Source organism: Oncorhynchus mykiss, chromosome 19, assembly GCF_013265735.2.
Source record: "Oncorhynchus mykiss isolate Arlee chromosome 19, USDA_OmykA_1.1, whole genome shotgun sequence".
Lineage (NCBI taxonomy): Eukaryota > Metazoa > Chordata > Actinopteri > Salmoniformes > Salmonidae > Oncorhynchus > Oncorhynchus mykiss.
Genome location: NC_048583.1, coordinates 24958870 through 24985903, shown reverse-complemented (window position 1 = coordinate 24985903; position 27034 = coordinate 24958870). Strand labels below are relative to the sequence as shown.

At 42.2% G+C, this 27034-nt stretch overlaps 2 protein-coding genes across 2 annotated transcripts in view; both read right to left on the bottom strand.

Annotated features, from left to right (window-relative positions):
- adck1 (aarF domain containing kinase 1) overlaps positions 1 to 4788 on the bottom strand; it is a 171861-nt gene extending 167073 nt beyond the window's left edge. Inside the window, exon 1 of the mRNA XM_021573702.2 lies at positions 4672 to 4788. The gene's annotated coding sequence lies outside the window, so the exon portion shown is untranslated. The remainder of the gene's footprint in view (positions 1 to 4671) is intronic.
- An 18023-nt stretch (positions 4789 to 22811) lies between these two features.
- slirp (SRA stem-loop interacting RNA binding protein) lies at positions 22812 to 26592 on the bottom strand. Its single transcript, XM_021573701.2, has 4 exons — positions 26440 to 26592; positions 25974 to 26032; positions 24612 to 24719; positions 22812 to 24401 (listed from the first exon to the last, which is right to left on the bottom strand). The coding sequence occupies exons 1-4, from the start codon at positions 26504 to 26506 to the stop codon at positions 24333 to 24335; spliced, it is 303 nt and encodes a 100-aa protein (XP_021429376.1). The 5' UTR covers positions 26507 to 26592; the 3' UTR covers positions 22812 to 24332.
- Between the last annotated feature and the right edge of the window lie 442 nt (positions 26593 to 27034).

Here is a 27034-nt window from a genome sequence, read left to right as displayed (position 1 = left end):
AAACACTTCTGTGAGCAGGCCTTTCTAATCGACCTGGCCCGGGTATCCTGGAAGGACATTGACCTCATCCCGTCAGTTGAGGATGCCTGGTCTTTCTTTAAAAGTAACTTCCTCACCATTTTAGATAAGCATGCTCCGTTCAAAAAATGCAGAACTAAGAACAGATATAGCCCCTGGTTCACTCCAGACCTGACTGCCCTCGACCAGCACAAAAACATCCTGTGGCGGACTGCGCTAACATCGAATAGTCCCCGCGATATGCAACTGTTCAGGGAAGTCAGGAACCAATACACACAGTCAGTCAGGAAAGCTAAAGCCAACTTCTTCAGGCAGAAGTTTGCATCCTGTAGCTCCAACTCCAAAAAGTTCTGGGACACTGTGAAGTCCATGGAGAACAAGAGCACCTCCTCCCAGCTGCCCACTGCACTGAGACTAGGTAACACGGTCACCACCGATAAATCCATGATTATCGAAAACTTCAACAAGCATTTCTCAACGGCTGGCCATGCCTTCCGCCTGGCTACTCCAACCTCGGACAACAGCTCCCCCCCCCCCGCAGCTACTCGCCCAAGCCTCTCCAGGTTCTCCTTTACCCAAATCCAGATAGCAGATGTCCTGAAAGAGCTGCAAAACCTGGACCCGTACAAATCAGCTGGGCTGGACAATCTGGACCCTCTATTCCTGAAACTATCCGCCGCCATTGTCGCAACCCCTATTACCAGCCTGTTCAACCTCTCTTTCATATCGTCTGAGATCCCCAAGGATTGGAAAGCTGCCGCAGTCATCCCCCTCTTCAAAGGGGGCGACACCCTGGACCCAAACTGTTACAGACCTATATCCATCCTGCCCTGCCTATCTAAGGTTTTCGAAAGCCTAGTCAACAAACAGGTCACTGACCATCTTGAATCCCACCGTACCTTCTCCGCTGTGCAATCTGGTTTCCGAGCCGGTCACGGGTGTACCTCAGCCACGCTCAAGGTACTAAACGATATCATAACCGCCATCGATAAAAGACAGTACTGTGCAGCCGTCTTCATAGACCTTGCCAAGGCTTTCGACTCTGTCAATCACCGTATTCTTATCGGCAGACTCAGTAGCCTCGGTTTTTCGGATGACTGCCTTGCCTGGTTCACCAATTACTTTGCAGACAGAGTTCAGTGTGTCAAATCGGAGGGCATGCTGTCCGGTCCTCTGGCAGTCTCTATGGGGGTGCCACAGGGTTCAATTCTCGGGCCGACTCTTTTCTCTGTATATATCAATGATGTTTCTCATGCTGCGGGCGATTCCCTGATCCACCTCTACGCAGACGACACCATTCTATATACTTCCGGCCCGTCCTTGGACACTGTGCTATCTAACCTCCAAACGAGCTTCAATGCCATACAGCACTCCTTCCGTGGCCTCCAACTGCTCTTAAACGCTAGTAAAACCAAATGCATGCTTTTCAACCGTTCGCTGCCTGCACCCGCACGCCTGACCAGCATCACCACCCTGGATGGTTCCGACCTTGAATATGTGGACATCTATAAGTACCTAGGTGTCTGGCTAGACTCTAAACTCTCCTTCCAGACCCATATCAAACATCTCCAATCGAAAATCAAATCAAGAGTCGGCTTTCTATTCCGCAACAAAGCCTCCTTCACTCACGCCGCCAAACTTACCCTAGTAAAACTGACTATCCTACCGATCCTCGACTTCGGCGACGTCATCTACAAAATTGCTTCCAACACTCTACTCAGCAAACTGGATGCAGTTTATCACAGTGCCATCCGTTTTGTCACTAAAGCACCTTATACCACCCACCACTGCGACTTGTATGCTCTAGTCGGCTGGCCCTCGCTACATATTCGTCGCCAGACCCACTGGCTCCAGGTCATCTACAAGTCCATGCTAGGTAAAGCTCCGCCTTATCTCAGTTCACTGGTTACGATGGCAACACCCATCCGTAGCACGCGCTCCAGCAGGTGTATCTCACTGATCATCCCTAAAGCCAACACCTCATTTGGCCGCCTTTCGTTCCAGTTCTCTGCTGCCTGTGACTGGAACGAATTGCAAAAATCGCTGAAGTTGGAGACTTTTATCTCCCTCACCAACTTCAAACATCTGCTATCTGAGCAGCTAACCGATCGCTGCAGCTGTACATAGTCTATTGGTAAATAGCCCACCCATTTTCACCTACTTCACCCCCATACTGTTTTTATTTATTTATTTTTATTTTTCTGCTCTTTTGCACACCAATATCTCTACCTGTACATAACCATCTGATCACTTATCACTCCAGTGTTAATCTGCATAATTGTAATTATTTGCCTACCTCATGCCTTTTGCACACAATGTATATATAGACTCCCCTTTTTTTCTACTGTGTTATTGACTTGTTAATTGTTTACTCCATGTGTAACTCTGTGTTGTCTGTTCACACTGCTATGCCTTATCTTGGCCAGGTCGCAGTTGCAAATGAGAACTTGTTCTCAACTAGCCTACCTGGTTAAATAAAGGTGAAATAAAAAAAATAAAAAAAAATGACTCCTTGCTGTCCTCAGTCCACCTGGCCGTGCTGCTGCTCCAGTTTCAACTGTTCTGCCTTATTATTATTGGACCATGCTGGTCATTTATGAACATTTGAACATCTTGTCCATGTTCTGTTATAATCTCCACCCGGCACAGCCAGAAGAGGACTGGCCACCCCACATAGCCTGGTTCCTCTCTAGGTTTCTTCCTAGGTTTTGGCCTTTCTAGGGAGTTTTTCCTAGCCACCGTGCTTCTACACCTGCATTGCTTGTTGTTTGGGGTTTTAGGCTGGGTTTCTGTACAGCACTTTGAGAGATCAGCTGATGTACGAAGGGCTATATATAAATACATTTGATTTGACTGTCTTGGTATGTTGGGACCATGACAGTTTGTTGGTGATGTGGACACCAAGGAACTTGAAGCACTCAACCTGCTCCCCTACAGCCCTGTCAAGGGGAATGGGGGCATGCTCAGTCATCCTTTTCCAGTAGTCCACAATCATCTAATTTGTCTTGATCACGTTGAGGTCGAGGTTGTTATCCTGGCACCACACTGCTAGGTCTCTGAACTCCTCTCTATAGGCGGTCTTATTGTTGTGTCATCGGCAAACTTAATGGTGTTGGAGTCTTGCCTGGAGATGCAGTCATGAGTGAGCAGGGAGTACAGGAGGGAACTGAGCAGGCACCCCTGAGGGGCCCCCTTGTTGAGGATCCGCGTGGTAGATGTGTTATTACCTACCCTCAATACCTGGGGGCGGCCGTCAGGAAGTCCAGGATCCAGTTGCAGAGGGAGGTGTTTAGTCCCAGGGTCTTTAGCTTAGTGATGAGCTTTGAGGGCACTATGGTGTTGAACGCTGAGCTGTAGTCAATTAATAGCATTCTCACATAGGTGTTCCTTTTGTCCAGGTGGGAAAGGCAGTGTGGAATGCAAGAGACTGCATCATCTGTGGATCTGTTGGGGAGGTTTGCAAAGTGGGTCTCGGTTTTCTGGGATAATGGTGTAGGTGTGAGCCATGACCAGCCTTTCAAAGCACTTCATGGCTACAGATAGTCAGTAGTCGTGCTACGGGTCAGTAGTCATTTTGGCAGGTTAACTTAGTGTTCTTGGGCACAGGGACTATGGTGGTCTGCTTGAAACATGTTGGTAATACAGATTCAGTCAGGGACAGCCTGAAAATGTCCGTTGGTCAGCGCATGCTCAGATTACACGTCTTGGTAATCCATCTGGCCCTGTGGCTTTGTGAATGTTGACCTGTTTTAAAGGTCTTACTCGCATCGGCTGCGGAGAGCGTGATCACACAGTCGTCCAGAACATGCATGTTTCAGTGTTACTTGCCTTGAAAGCGAACATAGCATATTTAGCTCGCCTGTTATTGAACTCGTCTGGTAGGCTAACGTTAGCCACCTAGTTAGAATTCATAACATACCATACATTTTGCAAATTTGTAACATACAGTATTCTATGTTTATCAAATTCGTAACATAATACAAATTGCAATTCGTAACATACAAAATGGGTGACGGACATCCACAAATTAATACATTGCATACGAAACGTAGCATATCATACTAAATGGAGTGGCTCGGATTTACATATAGAATAATACAAAATGCTCTGAGACCAGGCTGGTGAGGAGGCAGAGGCAGGCTGTAATGCAGTAAGCAAAGCAAGAGCGAAAACAAGCAGACAGAGAGGCTATCCAGGCATTTGATTTGGACAGTAAAGCAACACATACACAGCAACAAAAAAATTATCCGTGCAATCAAACAATAAAAAAAAATCTAATGTCTTAGTTTATATCGGTAGTTGTTCGTTTTTATCTCGAGTTGATAGTTTACCAACCTTTTTTTACCACTAGCTACATCACTGGTCACAGTCACGCAGAAAATGACTGCAGCATCAACCTGAGCCACAGCTATATAGTCTATCGACTACATCAATGAACATTTCAATACTTCCAGTATCGGTTTCTGTGTAATATAATGGAACAGTGGCTGTGGTGAGACGCAGAGTATGACATTCACTTATGCAAGACGTTTTGTAACATGCGTTAGGGAGCACTGTTCTAACAAACATATACGTGAGGTGAAATAATATAATTCATAACTAGCTATCGGATAACTGAAAACCAGTACTTTGTATGTCGGTAAGATGTTTTACCTTAATCACAGCCAAACGTACAGCCGTGCTGTCATTCAACCGGTTTCTCGCTTCGACCTCTCAACCCGTCACTTGTTTATAGTTTCGATTAAACTAAAGCCCATATGCATTATGGGGGTTGAAGTCTTGAGTTCTGTACAACAGCTAGATTTATAGGAATTTAACAACGTTTATTGTTGTAATTATGTGAAATACATTTTGGGGGGTTTAATGCACTAGTATTTGCAAATCACTTCTGTTATTTTTCACAAAAGCTCATAGATATTTTTTCAGATAAATCGGTCAGGACTAAAAATAAGCACATCGTGCGAATACGTCAAAAGCAAGCGACGTGTTCATTTCCCATTTCCTAGACAAATTCAAAGCACTTACTGTATACGTCATAATAAAATGATGATCTATACTGCATATAATTTAAAAAACATTTGCTAGCTCAACGTTTATATAAAACTGTTTATCATATCATAATAATCACTGATAATGAATATTCAACACAGTAGTTAGAGTGATGAACTTAGTGCAACTCAATAAAAGACGATAATGTCAACTAATAATATGTATTGTTCATCAGGCATTATCAAGGAAAAGTTCCACACATTTCCCCAATATTTTGGTAAGCTTTACTGAGCTGTTATGCGGATGTGGAAATGTGAACTTTAGGTGTGATTAGGCCTTACTTGAAGCTGTATCCAAATATGCTGTTTTGGTATAGAGGCTTCCTGGATGGTACATTGGCAGGTGATTATAGCCTACCTACCTTTATCAATAGCATTTTGTTTAGGGCTGCTGATAAGGTGTGTGTGCAGCGTGGACAAAAAAGAAACCTACACACCTTCGTGCAAGTGCACATACACACATCCATACACACATCCAGTACACACAGAGGTTAGATATTCCCCTCTCTCATTCTCACATACACACCTCTCTCTCTCTCTCGCTCTCTCTCTCTCTCACACACACACACACACACACACAGACACACACACACACACACACACACACACACACAAGAGGGAGAGAGAGAGAGAGAGACATAGATAAAGAGAGAAAGCAAAAGAGAGAGAGCACAGTTAAGAACAATAACTAACTCACATTTTTCCTGTAGGCCCTACTTTTCATGCTGAGTAACGGCAATGTCTTGAAAGTCCCTCTTTTCATCTCCCATGTGCATAAATACTAAACATGCCTTCTTCACTATTACCCTGCCTTCAAGTTCCAATCTCTTTGTAGGATTTTTCAAAACCTTTTCATGCTTTTTATCCTATTGACTGTACAATTAGGCCGTAAGCACACAATTTCCCTTTTTTTTACCCTGCTGTTAAATGAAACTGAAGATGAAGTAACAAAATCATTACAGAATTTATCTTAATTGCTTGGGGTATTGTGCGAGGACGTGGGTGAGTGTTTTGTTGAGTGTGGCTTCTTTTCTTGCACCCAGTTGCTGCTCAGCAGGAGGTGGCCTGTAGCTGAGGCGTACTACAGAGGATTACACACATAGATATTCACTGGGGATTTACACAACCTTTACTATGCAGTTGGTTTCCTAACAATCTGTATCAGGCCCTCTTCAACTCAACTGAGACCATTTTTTTTTAAAGCATCTTTAACACAAAACAACCAACACATTACACAAAACAAAAACACAAATACATGGGGACATTTTCTTCCTGGTAAATTATATGCTATTTCATGGCCATGTTATTATTTTATGTGCCATTAAGGAAACACAAGAATCATTCCGATATCTTTTGGGAGTTTTTATTATTTGTCCCCAGCCTTTTTCTAACATGATTTAATCCACTGTTGTTTTTATCAACATATTCATCCACTCTGTGAACATGGGCTCATGAGAGCTTTTCCAATGTTTAAGGACCAGCCTTTAAACTGATACAATACCTAAAACATCATATTTGAAATCCCCCTTGTTTCAGACTTGTTACTCAACAGACAGCCATGGTGACCAAGGTACCATCCAATGCCATCTCCCATGCACTGTAATTCTTTGTCCCATAGGGGGTGCACATCTGGGCATTCCCACGGTGCATGAAGGAGAGTTCCTTTTGCCCCTTCATATCGCCAACACACATCATCCTGTGATAAACCCATCCTATGTAACCTTTGAATTGAAAAACTTTAAATTGTATACTTTTTCCCTTGGGTTGTCTGACATCTTGCCAAATATTTGAAATAATATACATCCATGTCTTCTTACATACTGTAGCTCACATTGTAAATCCCTTTGCCACACAATTCTCAAGTTTTCATAGGAATAATTTTTAAACCTTAAACAGCATTTTGCAAAATAAAGAATCTGATTGTACAGAGCGTGGTAGAGAAAATAAATGTTCTACAATATTGCCTTTTTCATAATGGCACCACCTAGTGTTGACACACAGCTTTTCATTTGCATATATCTCCATAGGTCAATATCACAAAGGTTATATTTATTCCCCATTTCTTCTTCAACGTCTCCCAAAGTATGAACCTTTCTCTTACCCATTTTTTCCCCACATTATTGACAGTTTCCCCACACAAATAGCAGGATTATATCATACAGAAGCATATTATATCTTTGTCTATGTGGAGACTCTTTGATACTTTTATGTATTTTTTGACAACCACACTGCCCTAGAATGGCATAGAATTGATGCCCTCAAGATCTGTACTATTGGCTCTTTGTTGGGATAGAATATGTAATGGTCCAAAGGAGCTGTCAAAACACTGTCCAATCTCTCCCCAGCCCCCTCTCTTCTCAGTGCTTAGCCATTCTGGACAGCTCAAACGCCACATTGTACAGTTCCACATCTGGGAGGCCCTTGTCTTTCTTTAGGGGTATGGATTTTCTGCATACTGATGCATGTTTTTTTTTCCTGACCATATAATATCTTAACAATACCATTACACTGCTTGAAAATGTATGATGGAATGCATGTCGGTAGCATCATTGAATTATAGTTCAATTAAGGAACAAATATCTGTTTTCATTGAAAACATTTTCCCCCATAAACTAACATTTCACAACTTCCCCTTGTCCATTTATTTTTTGCAGAACTGGAAGCATATTGATGCCCGACTATTTTATTCAACTCTGATGTCAATATAATCCCCAGATACTTCATACCAGATTGCATCCACTTTTTTTTACTTTTACCCTTTTTTCTGAGAAATTGCTAATTGCTCTGAGCTTGTAACACAATGCACATTGGAATAAATATCAGCATGTTTGATGTTTATATCAGAGTATGTGAGCGGAGCTGGAGTGGAGGGAGGAGCAGAGCGAGATTCCCAAAGGATGGAGCATCTGCCTTCTCGGCCTCTCCAATTTTGAGCTTTGATCATCACGAGCACAATCTTTTAAATGATTAGTGCTTCTTACATTCAGCTTTTCATGTTTATAAAAAAAAATGTCATTCAAATCATATGGTTTGGTTTCAATACTTCAAAACCGAATGTTTGGTCCAAATAGTCACAAAAATCGATGGGTGTTGGTTAAATTGTGATTTTAATGAATAGAGCTAATTTGGACCGTAGTTTGTATTTCCTGTGAGCAACAAGCAATTTTTCGCAGAGCACAGGAGCAGTGCCGTGCTGTGAGCAAGATTTCCGACTGCCCAACTTTGCTCACATACTCTGGTTTACATAGACTTGTTTTCTCATTGCAGTCATCAAAACAACATGGTACAATGGATAGGTGTGAGCGTTGGTACTCTACATTTAGTTAGAAGGTTGGGTTCACATCCTACTTATCCTTTTTGCTGCCAGGTTAACAATTCATTTTAAACTGTGCATCCGTGGTATTATTTGGGATGCTGAAGACACAAAATCCTTAAGACACTAAATTAAACACATTTCCGGGGACTATGGAAAGATAATGTGGTTTCACTGATAGAAAAAAATAAACCATAGCCAGGATTCAATCTTGTGCCTATGTTGGTGTCTGATCCCAAATCCCTGTCCCCACCTGCTGAGCTACTGTTCAGGTGATTCAAACTAAATGGGTAATTAAGGTACCCAGTAGAGGTTGGTGTTTAAAGGGAACTTCACGCTGATTTGGCCTCGTTTTTTTGCTTGCTCCTCAAGAAATGCTGGACCCATGACAGAAGCCAAATGTGAGTTAGCTTGGGCGTGTGGTATGTCCTTCCCACCACCAAGACACACCCATCTGTCAGAACCTTGTCCGCAGCTGTTTCCCACCACTCAATCACAACAAACAAACCTCCTGCAGGTTGCGTTCAATAATTACTGGCAGATCAAAACAAATGTATTTATATAGCCCTTCTTAGATCAGCTGATATCTCAAATTGCTGTACAGAAACCCAGCCTAAAACCCCAAACAGCAATCAATGCAGATGTAGAAGCACGGTGGCTTGGAAAAACGCCCTAGAAAGGCCAAAACCTAGGAAGAAACCTAGAGAGGAACCAGGCTATGAGGGGTGGCCAGTCCTCTTCTGGCTGTGCCGGGTGGAGATTATAACAGAACATGGCCAAGATGTTCAAATGTTCATAAATGACCAGCATGGTCAAATAATAATAATCACAGTAGTTGTCGAGGGTGCAACAGGTCAGCACCTCAGGAGTAAATGTCAGTTGGCTTTTCATAGCCGATCACTGGGGACAGCAAGGAGTCATCATGTCAGGTAGTCCTGAGGCATGGTCCTAAAGCTCAGGTCCTCCGAGAGAGAGAAAGAAAGAGAGAAAGAGAGAATTAGAGACAGCATACTTAAATTCACACAGGACACCGGATAAGACAGGAGAAATACTCCAGATATAACAGACTGACCCTAGCCCCCCGACACATAAACTACTGCAGCATAAATACTTGAGGCTGAGACAGGAGATGAATGGAGAGATGCTGGAATAAGCTTTGAATAGGTCAGTAGCCTACATAGTAATATGAGAATGCAATTGCTGAATTTATGACGATATTCTAAACTTGTTTTTGATAACTTTCAAAAGTAGCAACAGGTCCATGAAGAATAAACAACCCTTTACATAATACCACAGAAGCAGTGATCTGCTATTTTAACAACGTGCACAGTTCATCTTTCATTGTCATTCCCAGCTGATACAGATACTGTGTCTATCGGCATTTTGTCTGATGGTAAATGGGGCCACCTTGGCAAACATGTCAGAGTGGTCTTACCCTCCTGTTGTCCCATATACAACAGGAGTTCCCTGATCCTGGTGAAGAATAGACAGGGGTTCTCCCTCCCTATATTGACTCATACCATTCAATTCAATAATGAAAAAAGACAAGACAAGTCAAGGTGGTGTCTCGTAAAAATGTTGTGCCGATTGCCAGGTCTCTCTCCAATCAGAGACATCAATATCAAGCCCTTGTGTCAGTCGACTTCATCACATCATTTTGCAAGTCTCCATACATGCTTCTGTGAACATATACACACATAGTTAACTAGCATTGAAAATGTGAATCCATTCGTCTCTAGCTAATAACAAATAATGCTGGCAAAGATTTCCACCTTGCAGGCAGACACTGCAGACTAAGTTAGGCTAAAGACAAGTGACAGAGTGAGGGCTTTGCATAGTGGCTTTTTTTACGTTCCAGAAATATCTGGAACGTAAAAGAACGATATTAACCGGTTCCCATGATTTAAAATACCGGTTCTGTTATGGAACAGTACCGATCACTTTTGTTCCCGGTTCCGTTTCTGTTCCTTGAAAAGTTTTGTAATTTTGCGGTATTTGGTTCTGTTCCCTAAACCCGTTCCAACCCCTATGCTACAGTAATGTCCGCTAAAACATTACAGAAAGTACTACAGTATTCACTAGTGTTTTTGTGCAAAAACACTGAGCAAAAACACTACAGTGAATACGGCAGTAAAGTCCCCAATTTAAAAAAATGTATATAGTAAGACTACAGTATACTATACTCTTTTTTTATGTAGGCTGTTACTTTTCCATGAAAGTACATGTCCCCTGGAAGTTTAACTTTGTGTTTTAAATGTTTTTTTACTGTGTTTTCCCTGTATGGAATTTTAAAGCTAGAATCCTTAGTCGCTACATAGATTTTTGGACTTATAAATGAATGATATATTCCCATTGATTCTTGAAGAATATAACTTATGAATGCATCACCAGCTTATATCAACTCTTGCACCCCATCAGAACCCAAAATATACGCTTGTTTTACTCCAATGTTTATACACAATATAAACGCAAACCAACACTGTATAAATTCGAAACGTGGACAACTATAATTTAGATATTATGGATGGTCAGTCCTGGCATCCATAGCTCTGTCTATGAATTTGAGAGTGGTTACATTTCTCCAGGCCCATCCCTCAGTGTTGTACCAAAACAGAGGCAGGGAGGCACTTTGTTATTGTTTAAACTGCGGAGTCTAGCTTTAAGCACTATTGCTTATAACCACGTAAATGTTTTATGAATACAGGAGTCGGTTTCCCGGACACAGATATAGTGCTGAACTAAAAAGCATGCTCAATGGTGATTTTCCATTGAAAGTGCTTTTAGTCTAGGACTAAACTTAATCTGTGTCCTGGAAAGCGAATATATGTCTTTGAAACTAGATCTAGTTGAATCAGTTTCATAACAATGTTTTTCTGTTCGATTAATTAAAGGAAGATGCAATAATCAGTGTGACATCCGGAACTCAGTGCAGGTGAGCAGAGAGCCTATGGACAAGGCTGTCAGATCCTCTTAGGAGAGAGAGAATACAAAAGTTAATGGATACACTGACACCCATCTCCTGTTGATTATGTACCCCCCCCCCCCCCCATCCCACCCACCACACACACACACACACACACACACACACACACACAGACACAGACACACACACACATCACTCTCGCCCTCTCTCTGTCACTCACACCACCATCCGTCCCCTATCCAGGTGCAGAGGACAGAGAAACGAGGGAGGGAGTGAGTGTGACTAGATGTGAGAGGACAGGACGGAAGAGAGGGTGTGTGAGCGTAGCGCCTCTGTAGTGACCCTAATAACAGGTTTTCAACAACACCATAGACTCTACCAGGACAGGCTAATGAAGGATTAACTGCCCGCTCATCTCCTCCAAATGACAGACAATACAAATATCACCTGCCTTGTCAAGTGTGGATCCTTGACTAATGTGTTTTTTTATTTTATTTTAGACAAATATTGCATTTTTCTGTAAAATCAAGGGCTGATGACATTTACTGTTGAGTGGGAAACTAGGACAGCCTTACATAAAAATGCACATATTGTGCCATTCCACTACCGGTAATATTTGTTATTTGACAATGGGAACATGCACATGGGATTCAGAAGTCCATGGTAGACTCTAACCCACTCCACTGTCAATTTCTCCATATTGATAAAGGAAATACATTTGATTGTTTCCAGGGTAACAGTTGTTAATTAAAATGCTTTGTGAATTTCACCAGGTTCATATATTAATATAGCATGTTGATTTGTTATTATGCATCCCTGCATCCCGGTAATAGCGGAGTGTGTACTTACGTTTTGCCCTGCGTGCTCGTGCTCAAATCATGTTGATGCACTATGAGAGGTAGGAACGCTTTTTCTGTCATCTTCAGAAAAGTTATATTCCTTTAAGCACAAAATCATGACACACAGTGTTTTGTTGATGAATAATGTTGTACAGTGGCAAGAAAAAGTATGTGAACCCTTTGGAAATACCTGGATTTCTGCAAAAATTGGTCATCAAATTTGATCTAATCTTCATTTAAGTCACAAGAATAGACAAACACAGACTGCTTAATCTAATAACACACAAACAATTATGAGTTTTTATGTCTTTATTGAACACACTGTGTAAACATTCACAGTGCCGGGTGGGAAGAGTATGTGAACCCTTGGATTTAATAACTGGTTGACATGCCTTTGGCAGCATTAACCTCAACCAAATGTTTTCTGTAGTTGCAGATCAGACCTGCACAACGGTCAGGAGGGATTTTGGACCATTCCTCTTTACAAAACCAAATCAAATCAAACCAAAGTTTATTTGTCACGTGCGCCGAATACAACAGGTGTAGTAGACCTTACAGTGAAATGCTTACTTACAGGCTCTAACCAACAGTGCAAAAAAGGTATTAGGTGAACAATAGGTTAGTAAAGAAATAAAAACAACAGTAAAAAACAGTGAAAAATAATAGTAGCGAGGCTATATACAGTAGCGAGGCAATAACAGTAGCGAGGCAATAACATTAGCGAGGCTATATACAGGCACCGGTTAGTCGGGCTGATTGAGGTAGTATGTACATGTAGATATGGTTAAAGTGACTATGCATATGTAATAAACAGAGTAGCAGTAGCGTAAATGAGGGGTTGGCGGGTGGTGGGTGGCGGGACACAGTGCAGACAGCCCGGTTTGCCAATGTGCGGGAGCACTGGTTGGTCGGGCCAATTGGGGTAGTATGTACATGAATCTTTAGTTAAAGTGACTGTGCATATATGATAAACAGAGAGTAGCAGCAGTGTAAAAGAGGGGTTGGGGGGGCACACAATGCAAATAGTCTGGGTAGCCATTTAATTGCCTGTTCAGGAGTCTTATGGCTTGGGTGTAAAAACTGTTGAGAAGCCTTTTTGTCCTAGACTTGGCACTCCGGTACTGCTTGCCATGCGATAGTAGAGAGAACAGTCTATGACTGGGGTGGCTGGGGTCTTTGACAATTTTTAGGGCCTTCTTCTGACACCGCCCGGTGTAGAGGTCCTGGAATGCAGGCAGCTTAGCCCCAGTGATGTACTGGGCCGTACGCACTACCCTCTGTAGTGACTTGCGGTCAGAGGCCAAGCAATTGCCGTACCAGGCAGTGATGCAACCATGCTCGCGATGTTGTAACTGTAGAACCTTTTGAGGTTCTGAGGACCCATGCCAAATATTTTTAGTTTCCTGAGGGGGAATAGGCTTTGCCGTACCCTCTTCATGACTGTCATGGTGTGTTTGGACCATTCTAGATGGTTGGTGATGTGGACACCAAGGAACTTGAAGCTCTCAACCTGCTCCACTACAGGTTCTCTATGAGAATGGGAGCATGCTCGGTCCTCCTTTTCCTGTAGTCCACAATCATCTCCTTAGTCTTGGTTACGTTGAGGGATAGGTTGTTATTCTGGCACTACCCGGCCAGGTCTCTGACCTCCTCCCTATAGGCTGTCTCGTCGTTGTCGGTGATCAGGCCTACCACTGTTGTGACGTCTGCAAACTTAATGATGATTTTGGAGTCGTGCCTGGCCATGCAGTCATGGGTGAACAGGGAGTACAGGAGGGGACTGAGCACGCACCCCTGAGGGGCTCCAGTGTTGAGGATCAGCGTGACAGTGTTGCTACCTACCCTCACCACCTTGGGGCAGCCTGTCAGGAAGTCCAGGATCCAGTGTCAGAGGGAGGTGTTTAGTCCCAGGATCCTTAGCTTGGTGATGAGCTTTGAGGACACTATGGTGTTGAATGCTGAGCTGTAGTCAATGAATAGCATTCTCACGTAGGTGTTCCTTTTGTCCAGGTGGGAAAGGGCAGTGTGGAGTGCAATAGAGATTGCATCATCTGTGGATCTGTTTGGGCGGTATCCAAATTGGAGTGGGTCTAGGGTTTCTGGGATAATGGTGTTGATGTGAGCCATTACCAGCCTTTCAAAGCACTTCATGGCTACGGACGTGAGTGCTTCGGGTCTGTAGTCATTTAGGCAGGTTGCCTTAGTGTTATTGGGCACAGGGACTATGGTGGTCTGCTTGAAACATGTTGGTATTTGTCACGTTTGTCATAACGAGGAGACCAAGGCACAGCGTGAGATGAATACATTCTTCTTTATTTACACGAAGAACACTAAACAAACTAACAAAATGAACGTGAAGCTACAGACACGAGTGCTGACATGCAACTACCCAGACAATAACCCACAAAACCAAAATGGAAAATGGCAACCTAAATAGGACCCCCAATCAGAGACAACGATAAACAGCTGCCTCTGATTGGGAACCAATTCAGGCCACCATAGACCTACATTTACCAAGACAAACCAAAACCCCATAGATGTACAAAAAACCCTAGACAAGACAAAAACACACATACCACCCTCGTCACACCCTGACCTAACCAAAATAATAAAGAAAACAAAGATAACTAAGGTCAGGGCGTGACAGTATTACAGACTCAATCAAGGACATGTTGAAAATGTCAGTGAAGCCAGTTGGTCAGCACATGCCTGGTAATTCATCTGGCCCTGTAGCCTTGTGAATTCACATCAGCTACGGAGAGCATGATCACACAGTCGTCCGGAACAGCTCATGTATGCCTCAGTGTTGCTTGTGGTAGGCCTGATCACCGACAACTTTGCACACTCTTGACATTCTCTCAACCAGCTTCATGAGGAATTATTTTCCAACATTCTTGAAGGGGTTCCCACATAAGCTGTGCACTTGTTGTCTGCTTTTCCTTCAGTCTGCCGACCAACTAATCCCAAACCATTTCAATTTGGCTGAGATCGGGTGATTGTGGAGGCCAGGTCATCTGATCCAGCACTCCATCACTCTCCTTCTTGGTAAAAAACACAAGTAGTCCTAAAACGGAACCTTGCGGAACACCAAAACGTATAATTGATTTGTCAGAGGACAAACCATCCACAGAGACAAATTGGTATCTTTCCGACAGATAAGATCTAAATCAGGTAAGAATTTGTCCTTGTAGACCAATTAGGGTTTCCAATCTCTCCAAAAGAATGTGGTGATGGGCCTCCCGGGTGGCGCAGTGGTTAAGGGCGCTGTACTGCAGCGCCAGCTGTGCCATCAGAGTCCCTGGGTTCGCGCCCAGGCTCTGTCGTAACCGGCCGCGACCGGGAGGTCCGTGGGGTGACGCACAATTGGCCTAGCGTCGCCCGGGTTAGGGAGGGCTTGGTCGGTAGGGGTGTCCTTGTCTCATCGCACACCAGCGACTCCTGTGGCGGGCTGGGCGCAGTGGCCAGGTGCACGGTGTTTCCTCCGGCGCATTGGTGCGGCTGGCTTCCGGGTTGGATGTGTGCTGGTTGGGTTGTGTATTGGAGGACGCATGACTTTCAACGTTCGTCTCTCCCGAGCCCGTACGGGAGTTGTAGCGATGAGACAAGATAGTAGCTACTACAACAATTTTCCTCCCGAAATTGGGGAGGAAAAGGGGTAAAAATAAAAAATAAATAAAATAAAAATTTGGTGATTGATGGTGATTGATGGTATCAAAAGCAGCGAGGACAGCACGAGGACAGATGCAGAGCATTAAACGCTAATTTACCTCCTTCATGTGTACATTTTCAGTGTTTCTTATACATTAATTGTCTTCAGGAAGGCAGGCAGTGAGTTGCAGCGCAACAGCCTTTCTAACATTTTTGAGAAGATTTAAAAAAAACTTTTTCTAGGTCAAAGTTTTGGCTTTTTCAAGTTTAGTAGTTTAGTAGTAGTAGTAGTAGTAGTTTAGTTTAGTGAGCAGTCAAGCACAGAAAGCCGCTCTTTCAGTAGTTTAGTTGGGATAGGGTCCAGTATGCAGCTTGAAGGTTTAGAGGCCATGACTATTTTCATGAACCTGTCAAGAGATATAGGATTTAAAAAACTTGACTCTCTCCATTGATCTTAGGTCCTGGCAGTATTGTGCAGACTCAGGACAACTGAGCTTTGGAGAAATATTCAAAGAGGAGTCCGTGATTTGCTTTCTAATGATCATGATATTTTCGTCAAAGAAGTTAATGAATTGATCACTGCTAAAGTGAAAGCCATCCTCTTGGGGAATGCTGCTTTTTAGTTAGCTTTGCGACAGTATAAAAAAACAAATGTTGGATTGTTCTTATTTTCCTCAATTAGGTTGAAAAAAATAGGATGATCGAGCAGCATTGAGGGCTATTTGTAATTGCACTGTACTGTCTTCCACAGCTAGTTTTCATTCCAATTTTCTGGAAGCTTGCATCAGGGCTCGGGTATTTTCTCTATACCATGGAGCTAGTTACTTGTGACAAATATTTTTAGTTTTTAGGGGTGCGACTTAGTTCCTCAGTTAGGTGGTTAACTGATTCTTGTTCTCAGACGTCCTTGGGTAGGTGCCCTTCCAGACTCCCTTGTCTGGAAGGGCATCTAGGAATCATTGGATTGTCCGAGAATGTATAGCATGGCTTTTGATGATCCTTGGTTGGGGTCTAAGCATTTTTTATATTAATACGAACAAGAAGAAGAAATTAAGGTAACAAGTAATTAAAGAGCAGCAGTAAAATAAAAATAGCAAGACGATACAGTTGAAGTCGGAAGTTTACATACACCTTAGCCAACAATTCCTGACGTTTAATCCTAGTAAACATTCCCTGTCAGTTAGGATCACCACTTTATTTTAAGAATGTGAAATGTCAGAATAATAGTTGAGAGAATGATTTATTTCAGCTTTTATTTCTTTCATCACATTCCCAGTGGGTCAGAAGTTTACATGCACTCAATTAGTATTTGATAGCATTGCCTTTCAATTGTTTAACTTGGGTCAAATGTTTAGGGTACCCTTCCATAAGCTTTCCACAATAAGTTTGGTGAATGTTAGCCCATTCCTCCTGACAGAGCTGGTGTAACTGAGTCAGGTTTGTAGGCCTCCTTGCTCGCTCACGCGTTTTCAGTTCTGCCCACAAATTTTCTATGGGATTGAGGTCAGGGCTTTGTGATGGCCACTCCAATACCTTGACTTTGTTGTTCTTAAGCCATTTTGCCACAACTTTGGAAGTACACTTGTGGTCATTGTCCATTTGGAAGACCCATTTGCGACCAAGCTTTAACTTCCTGACTGCTGTCTTGAGATGTTGCTTTAATATATCCACATAATTTTCCATCCCCATGATGCCATCTATTTTGTGAAGAGCACCAGTCCCTCCTGCAGCAAAGCACCCCCACAAGATGATGCTGCCACCCCCGTGGTTCACGGCTGGGATGGTTTTCTTCGGCTTGCAAGCCTCCCCCTTTTTCCTCCAAACATAACGATGATCATTATGGCCAAACAGTTCTATTTTTGTTTCATCAGACCGAGGACATTTCTCCAAAAAGTATGATTGTTGTCCCCATGTGCAGTTGCAAACCGTAGTCTGGCTTTTTTATGGCGGTTTTGAAGCAGTGGCTTCTTCCTTGCTGAGCGGCCTTTCAGGTTATGTCAATATAGGACTCATTTTACTGTGGATATAGATAATTCTGTACCTGGTCCTTTGCTGTCGCTCTGGGATTGATTTGTACTTTTCACATCAAAGTACATTCATCTCTAGGAGACAGGACATGCCTCTTTCCTGAGCGGTATGACGGCTGCGTGGTCCCATGGTGTTTATACTTGCATACTATTGTTTGTACAGATGAACGTGGTACCTTCAGGGATTTGAAATTGCTCCCAATGATGGACCAGACTTGTGGAGGTCTACAATGTTTTTTCTGAGGTCTTGGCTGATTTCTTGTGATTTTCCCATGATGTCAAGCAAAGAGGCACTGAGTTTGAAGGTAGGCCTTGAAATACATCCACAGAGACACCTCCAATTGACTCAAATTATGTCAATTAGCCTATCAGAAGCTTCTAAAGGCATGACATCATTTTCTGGAATTTACCAAGCTGTTTAAAGATATAATGTTTGTAAACTTCTGACACACTGGAATTGTGGTACAGTGAATTATAAGTGAAATAATCGGTCTCTAAAAAATTACATGTGTCATGCACAAAGCAGATATACTAACTGACTTGCCAAAACCATAGCTTGTTAACAGGAAATTTGTGGAGTGGTTGAAAAATGAGTTTTAATGACTCCAACCTAAGTGTATGTAAACTTCCCGACTTCAACTGTACATAGTTAACATTTTATCCCAAAAAACTAATAGTGCTTTTATTGATACATCAAGCCGAGGTAAATGTAAAATGTTAACCATGTATGCTGTCCATATTGCTTATAATTGATATAAGTCAACATCTAAATATTAAGTATTATGTATTTTTACATAAATTGTTAGGGCTGTATTGTTTTAAAACTCCAATAATGTTGTTACCCGCAAACATTGGGTGAAAAACAAAATCAAAGCACATTTAATGTGATTTAATGTTATTTGATGTTATTTGATGTTATTTGATTCATTTTTACAGTTGCGATACATATGGTCAACTACTGTAAATGACAAGTGTTTGCTATTAGCTATTATTTCATTACCACAGAGCGTTCCTGTCTGCTTAACCTAAATCTTTAGTCTCTGGTTAGGGTGAGCCAAAGGGCTGTGGGCTGGATTCAAACCTACGCCAACTCTGACATACATGTGTTCCGGGGGCAGCGGCTGTAACCGCTGGACCACACAGGCCACACGTGCATTCCCTTTTTTCTTTGCCAGATGTGCCCTCTCTCATTCTCTCCTCATCCTCCTTTTTATTTTACTTCATCTCCTTGTTTCTCAGGAAGGTTTCTCTTTCTCTTTGCTCTTCATGGGAGCAGATACGCTCCATTTCCAAAATATGCTAAATATGTTGCTGGCTTAAAAGATTGATACTCCTTCCTCCATTTCCCAGGTATGTTTTACAGCATTAGCAACAAAACATCAAACTTTTATACAATTCCTTCAGCGTTTATTTTGTATTTATGTATTTGTTTATTTTTTATTTGATTTGTGTGGAATGTGAATCAGGTCCCGTAGCACAGTAAAGAAAGCTACCCCCAGTAGACGTGGTCAGGATGCCATCATCTTTTCAAAGTCTTCGCTCCCACAGCTTTCAACGTCTTCGTTCAGACGATTTTCTACCATCTTTTCAGTCTTTCCAATGACTTTCAGTGTGTCTAAAATAGCAGACAAAACAACAACATAAACATTTTACCGCTTCTTCTTGTTGCTACCGGCTGCAATCTAGAATGATGAAAAAACTTTGTTCAAGAATTTTACTAACATCTCACTCACTCACATATATAGTTACAGCAGGCCATGGTAGGAGAGTCAGACACACACATGCAAAAACATTACTCACACTTACTTGTGGTATTGGAGTTGTTGGTTCTGTGGGTCGAGCGGATGGGGCACCAGCATCCTCCTCCTGAATCCTCCTCACGATGGCTGCAGAAGCTGGGGTCCTTGGGATGTGTTGCCTTCTCTGGATTTTAGGTCCCAGCTCCTCGAGAAAGAGCCGTCTCCTCTGGAGCTCCTCTGTTCCAATCTAGGTTCAACGCCATCCAGATGAGAAACGCGAGATGTCCAAGTGGCCAGAGTAGGGTTCTTCTTTTGCAGCTGTGGCCAGTCACAAGCATGTCTAAATTGTCCACCCCTCCTTTTGTGGCATTGTAATCCATTATGATTTCTGTTTTTGATGTTCCTGGACAGATTCTCCCATCACCATGCAGTGTACTCATGAGTACCACATTTTTGCCTTTCTTTGGAGCGTAGGACGCTAGGGAACACAAACTTAGAGGAATTGATAGGCCTGTTCTGTGTGTTCAACAGCTGAGGTGGGAGCGCTGGCTTGTTTTTTGTACTATTCCTACCATCGTTAGCTTCCTCTTGAGGAGCTCCTGTCCCAGCTTGTGAGAAGTAAAAATGTTAGCGCATGTGATGTTGTGGCCATGGAGTCCCTGTGTCATGTCCAGGGCAACCCGCATCCCTTGGTCCTTCTCAGGGGCTCCTCCATCTGGCTTCCCCGTATAGACGTGCAAGTTCCATGCATATGATGAAGCAGTATGTACTGCCTGAAGGGGCAGTGGCTCCTAAATGGCATATGCTGCTCAACAGTAATGTTGGGCCTAGGGTTGTAAAACAGGGGAAGGCGGTCCACCCACTTGTCCCACACTGACCTGACTGCAGCTAGCTTGTCTCTCTGCCGCCGAGCTGGTCTGGTGTCTCGGTTATCGAAGCTGATAACCCTGGAAATGTGGAAGTTTTTCAGACATTGTTGCACTGAAAAGTTCTCTGTCAGTTTCTGCATCCCACAGGGATTCTGTGAATTTCCCATTGGATCTGAAAACACCAGCAAGAATAAGAACCCTAAAGTATACATGTAAATTAGTTTGGTCCTGGGGCTGGCTGCTGACGGGCTGGTCCTGGGGCTGGCTGAGGGTCAATCTCATCCTCTTCAACTCACTGGCAGACTCCGAATTGACAGAGACATGATCCTCATATTCTGAAAATTCTTCATCTTCCAAAGTGGAAGACGCTCCTTCCACCCTAGCCTCTCTCTCTGCAAAAATACAGTTTTTTTTTTACAATGTATCAAAATAATGTATTATAATAACATTGTGCAGGTTCACACACTACAAAGGGTAAAGAGTGCGAGAAAAGTGGGAGATAGACAGGTTCTTGGTGCTATGTTGAAACAGCAGGCCCAGGGACGAGGAAGACAGAGGGCACACAGCAAACCTTTTTGTTGAATTTTTACTTGATTTCACCTACACACACTTTTATTACCCTCCAAGACCACATATGTAATATAAATGTGTAGGGGGGTGCACAGTGTGCACTCAATGAAAATTAGCCAAGGCCAAGGTTGAAAAAATAACTAATTGTATCATTTTTCTTTTTAACATTGACTATGTGTCCCACGGACCCGAACACCACACAAGGGTTAATATCCATTTTGTCCTCTTTCTCTCTCTGTCTATACCCCTTCTCTTACACAGAGACCAAGTGAGGAGATAACGCAGAATGGTGAGGAGAGGAAAGTGATCAAAAGTGAGGCAGCTCATCTGATCGAAGAGAACAGAAAGATGGAGAAAGAGAATGTCAGCCAGAAAGAGATTGAAGAGGAAAGGAGGAGCGAAGAGGCAGTAAGAGCAGGGAAAGTGGAGGCCACAAAACAGGTTGAAAAGAGGGAAATAGAGATGGAGGAGGAGAAGCTGTGCAGATCAGGATAAAGAGAAAGACACTGAGGATGGAGGTTCACAGCAGATAGGAACTCTCTGTGGTATTTAACTAATAGCTAATAGCAAACACTTCTCATTTACAGCACTAGACCATATCTCAAATGAAACTGATACAGACAGCGATATTGAAAGTGAGGCATCGAGTCTGACAAAAGTAACAGAAAGACGGCCAGAGTGTCAGCCAGAAAGAGATGGAAGAGGAAAAGAGGAGTGACAGAGAGAGTAGAGAAAAAGTTGGCCACAAAACAGGCTGAGGGAAATAGAGATGGAGAAGAAGAGGAAGATTGAGAATAAGCGAGTGATAAGAGGGGAATAAGACGTCTGAGAATGAACAGTAATAGAGACAAAGCCAGAAGAGCAGACTGCAACAGAGGGAACTGAGTGATTGGGACATGACAGATGAAAGTGAAGAGGATACATTTAAGGTGGAAAAACAGAAAGAGCTTGAAGAGAAGAAGAAAAGGGTAAGAGAGCTGGCAAAGAAGAAGTCTGAGGACTTCTAGTGGAGAAGATGGAAAGTTTAAAGTTCCTCGGCGTACACATCACGGACAAATTGAAATGGTCCACCCACAGACAGCGTGGTGAATAAGGCGCAAACAGTGCCTCTTCAACCTCAAAAGGCTGAATAAATTTGGCTTGTCACCGAAAAACACTCACAAACTTTTACAGATGCACAATCGAGAGCATCCTGTCGGGCTGCATCACCGCCTGGTACGGCAACTGCTCCGCCCACAACCTTAAGGCTGTCCAGAGGGTAGTGAGGTCTGCACAATGCATCACCGGGGGCAAACTTCCTGCCCTCCAGGACACCTACACCACCCGATGTCACAGGAAGGCCAAAAAAGATCAGACTGTTAAACAGCCATCATTAACATTGAGTGGCTGCTGCCAACATACTGACTCAAATCTCTAGCCACTTTAATAATAGAAATTTGGATGTAATAAATGTATCACTTGTGACTTTAAACAATGCCACTTTATTTAATGTTTACATACCCTACATTACTCATCTCATATGTATATACTGTACTCTATACCATCTACTGCATTGTGCCTATACCACACAGCCATCGCTCATCCATTTATTTATATGTACATATTCATTCCTTTACATTTGTGTGTATAAGGTAGTTGTTGTGAAATTGTTCGATTACTTGTTAGATATTACTGCACGGTCGGAACTTGAGGCACAAGCATTTCGCTACACTCATTAACATCTGCTAACCATGTGAATGTGACCAATGCATTTAGATTTGATGAACAGAGTGAGAGAGACCAAAAAGGAAGAGCAGACTGCTATAGACAGAACTGAATCAACTTAAAACAAATTTTATTTGTCACGTTATGTAAAAAACAGGTGTACACTAACAGTGAAATGCTTGAAGAATCAAAAAGAGCTGGAGTGGAAGGCGGAGAAAATAAGCTGGAGCCAGAGAGCTGGGGGAAAAAGGAGATGAGGAAAGAGGAGAAAGAACTGCTGGAGCAGGTGAGGCTGGAATCCAGAAGAAAGGAGCACAGGAAGAAAGCAGAGGCAACAAGAATGGAAGAGGAGCAAAACCAGTGGGCTGATTTCTTTAGTGATTTGAGGGAGGAAGCGGCACAGAAGCATCTGAGGAAGTTGGCGGGCAGGAGGTAGGAGTATGCCACCAAGAGGGGCTTACAGATGTTTCATAAAAATCTAGTTGTCAAGAGGACAACACACAAGGCCCCAGGAAGAGTCAGCGCAAGAAGCGAGTTCAGATGAGGACACTGGCTCTGAATGGGAGAAGGAAAAGAGGAAGGAGAAGCAGAGGAAGGAAGACAATGGAGTAAAGGACAAGAAGATGGCAAAGAAGCAGGAGAAGATTATACAACTGGGGCAGAAGAGAGGAGAGGTGTAGGCACGCCTTGTTCCCACAAAAAAAAAAGGTAGATTCAAGTCATTCAAAGTTTTCGACTAGGATCCATTCTCGGACAGTTGACTGGGGTGTGTCAAAATAAAAACATTACGTACTACCATTACTTTAATATCAAGCATTCATGTATAAAAATGTATTTTTATTCCAAACAAAATGTCTGTGAACTATGAAATTACTCAACCAGTTAAAGCCACAACACAGAAACAGCAGTGTTTGTCAGACCATGAGAAATCCAGAAAAATCAGTCTTCTCACAAACGTCTGTAGCATCTGAACTATAATGACCACGCTATGGAAAGATGACTCTTACAAACGCGATGGTGTTCTCCGTTTTGCTCTACAACCCCCACAAGCGTCACAGGACTCGTCTGATATCGTCGGTACAGCCAATCTGCCAACTTCTGTCCGTAGCGTCAGAACAGTTAGGGCTACACACGAATAAGACCCCTCTTTGGAAAGGTGTCTCACGAACATGGTTGTTTTGCTCTAGGATGCCCACAAGCCTAGTCTGAAGGTAGCCCGGACCAGTTTAAAAATGGTATGGGGGAAAAAAGTGCCTAAAATAAGAGGTCAACGTTTGTTTTGTATAGTTTGCTGATCTATAATTCAAAGTTTTACCAAATCATTTTTGGATATTTCTTATATACCCTAAGGTCTCCTAAAATTCTAAATCAAATAGCTAAATGATCCTTGGTATGACCATATTGAAACAATTCCATATGTTAGCTTAGTAAGGATTAATATGCAGTTACTAACAGGATATACAAATAAACACTTCCTTCATCCATGCAAAACAAACATTGTGTCTCTTTATTTCGATAAATTACAATAAATATATGAAGACATACTACTATGAAGGGGGAAAAAAGAAAACTGTTGGGTGGCCTAGTTCTGTTTCCATAGGTATTGAATTCACCCCTCATATATACAAACACCCTCAGCTTGTCTCTACCACTTTGTTTGTTTTCTGTCCCAAAAACACTTTTCTGTTTCTTTGAACTTGAAGCTGAAAAGACACAATGGGAGAGAATAATACATGTCATGTTCAGTTTGGTTAATGACCACTCACATTGTATTTCTCCATTCTAGTTTGAAAGCCAATCTATGCTAAGATTACAACAAAGTCTAAACACATTTTAGTCAACACCACAAGTTTAGGGTATAGCACCCAATGATGGGCAATGGGGTTGACATGATCTAGTCTGATGAACTATACCGTGGATCCCTCCAGTACGTGTGGGTCTTTCTGGAGAGCATTATTCAGGCCTTCCTCGGACGTGTACCCGATCCAGCAGAAGCCTCTGTGGAAGCCTGTCTCTTTGTCCTGTTAGAAGATATACAGTACCAGTCAAAAGTTTGGACACCTACTCATTTGTTTCTTTATTTTTACTATTTTCAACCTATTCTACCTTGTAGAATAATAGCAAAGACATCAAAACTATGAAATAATACATATGGAATCATGTAACCACAAAAGTGCTAAACAAATCCAAATATATTTGAGATTTTAGACTCTTCAAAGTAGCCACCCTTTGCCTTGACAACTTTGCAAACTCTTGGCATTCTCTCAACCAGCTTCATGAGGCAGTCACCTGGAATGCATTTCAATTAACAGCTGTGCCTGCAGAAGATAGCCCTATTTGGTAAAAGACCAAATCCATATTATGGCAAGAACAACTTAAATAAGCAAAGAGAAACATCAGTCCATTACTTTAAGACATGAAAGTCAGTCAATGAAGAACATTAAGAACTTTGAATGTTTTTGCAGTTGCAAAAACCATCAAGCGTTATGATGAAACTAGCTCTCATGAGGACCACCACAGGAAAGGAAGGCCTAGAGTTACTTCTGCTGCAGAGAATACGTTCATTAGAGTTACCAGCCTCCGAAATTGCAGCCCAAATAAATGCTTCAGAGAGTTCAAGTAACAAACACAACAGTTGAGGAGACTGTGTGAATCAGGGCTTTATGGTCAAACTGCTGCAAAGAAACCACTACTAAAGGACACCAATAAGAAGAGCCTTTCTTGGGTAAAGAAACACGAGCACGTCCCAACACACCTCCAGGCTGTTAAAGGGCTATCTGACCAAGAAGGAGATTGATGGAGTGCTGCATCAGATGACATGGCCTCCACAATCCCCCGACCTCAACCCAACTGAGATGGTTTGAGATGAGTTGGACCGCAGAGGGAAGAAAAAGCAGCCAACGAGTGCTCAGCATATGTGGGAACTCCTTCAAGACTGTTGGAAATGCATTCGAGGTGAAGCTGGTTGAGAGAATGCCAAGAGTGTGCAAAGTTGTCATCAAGGCAAAGGGTGGCTACTTCGAAGAATCTCAAATATATTTAGATTTTTTTTAACCATTTTTGGTTACTACATGATTCCATGTGTGTTATTTCATAGATTTGATGTCTTCACTATTATTGGTGTAGAAAATAGTACAAATAAAGCTTTTGACTGGTACTGTACATTGTAAGTCAAGATGTAGGTTGTGATATAGGCCAAATGAGAAACATTGCGATATCAGTGGACTCACAGGAATCTCAATCATTAAACAATCTGTTGAGGCCAGTGTACTTACAAAGGGAATGAGGCATTTCTTGACTTGACCAAACTGCCCAAAGTAGTCCTTCATCTCCTCTGAAAGAAAACAATGACATGTTATATTACACATTCTACCACTGTAGCTAAGCAACTAACTTAGTAAAGCTAAGTCTACAGTGTAACCTTAGACGATGCTGATAGTTAACGTGTCTGATGAATCAGACTGTAATAGCTACACAATTATTATTTTTTAGTCTAATTAAATCAGACAAGTACCTATAGTAGCCATCTCTTAAACATGCAAAACCCATATCATTAGGATACATGATAATTTAGCAATCAATAAAATCAATACCAAATGAGCACTGTTGCAAAAATAGAGGCAGAGAAAAGCTGGTTGAGGTGAAAGTAGCACACGTGGCTAGCGCCCACAAAAGTTCCCTGCCTAACAAAACACTGCCAACAGTAACTCTAATTCCGATTTAAAAAAAAAACATGCTTACTGCTTGCAAGGGTCCATGGTATTTTAGACACAAACACCTCATAAACCTTCTTCGACGACCCTGCCATATTATGTGCTTGGAACTCGAGCTACCTCTGACCCGAGTCACGTGACACGTGCCGGTGTCGTTTAAAAAATATATATATTTTCAGATAAGGACTTAAAATCACCTGAAGTTCAGATCTATTTTACAAATAATAAAATAAAAAAACGTTATAAATATTTAACAAAATGTTATGTTTTGTCATGTTTTGCTTATTTGTAAAAATAAAAATAAATAAATACATAGTTGAAAGGTTATTTTTCAGATGCATTTAGAACTTCAAATTCTAGAACTTCTAGAAATTCTTCAAGCGAAGAAATCCTCCACCTGACTTTAGCGGTGTCATTGTCTTCTCGAAAATGGTCAAACATGAGTGTTTCCAATATAGCTTACAACGAATATTTGTAATGTTAATGTAAACAGCGGAACCCTATCGCTCCAAATGCTAACGTATTGGCCAGCTAGCTTTTGCCGTCTTCGATAACTACCAACTATTGACACTGTCTGAGATTGCCTACATATATACAATGAACATAGAAAAAGTGAATGAATG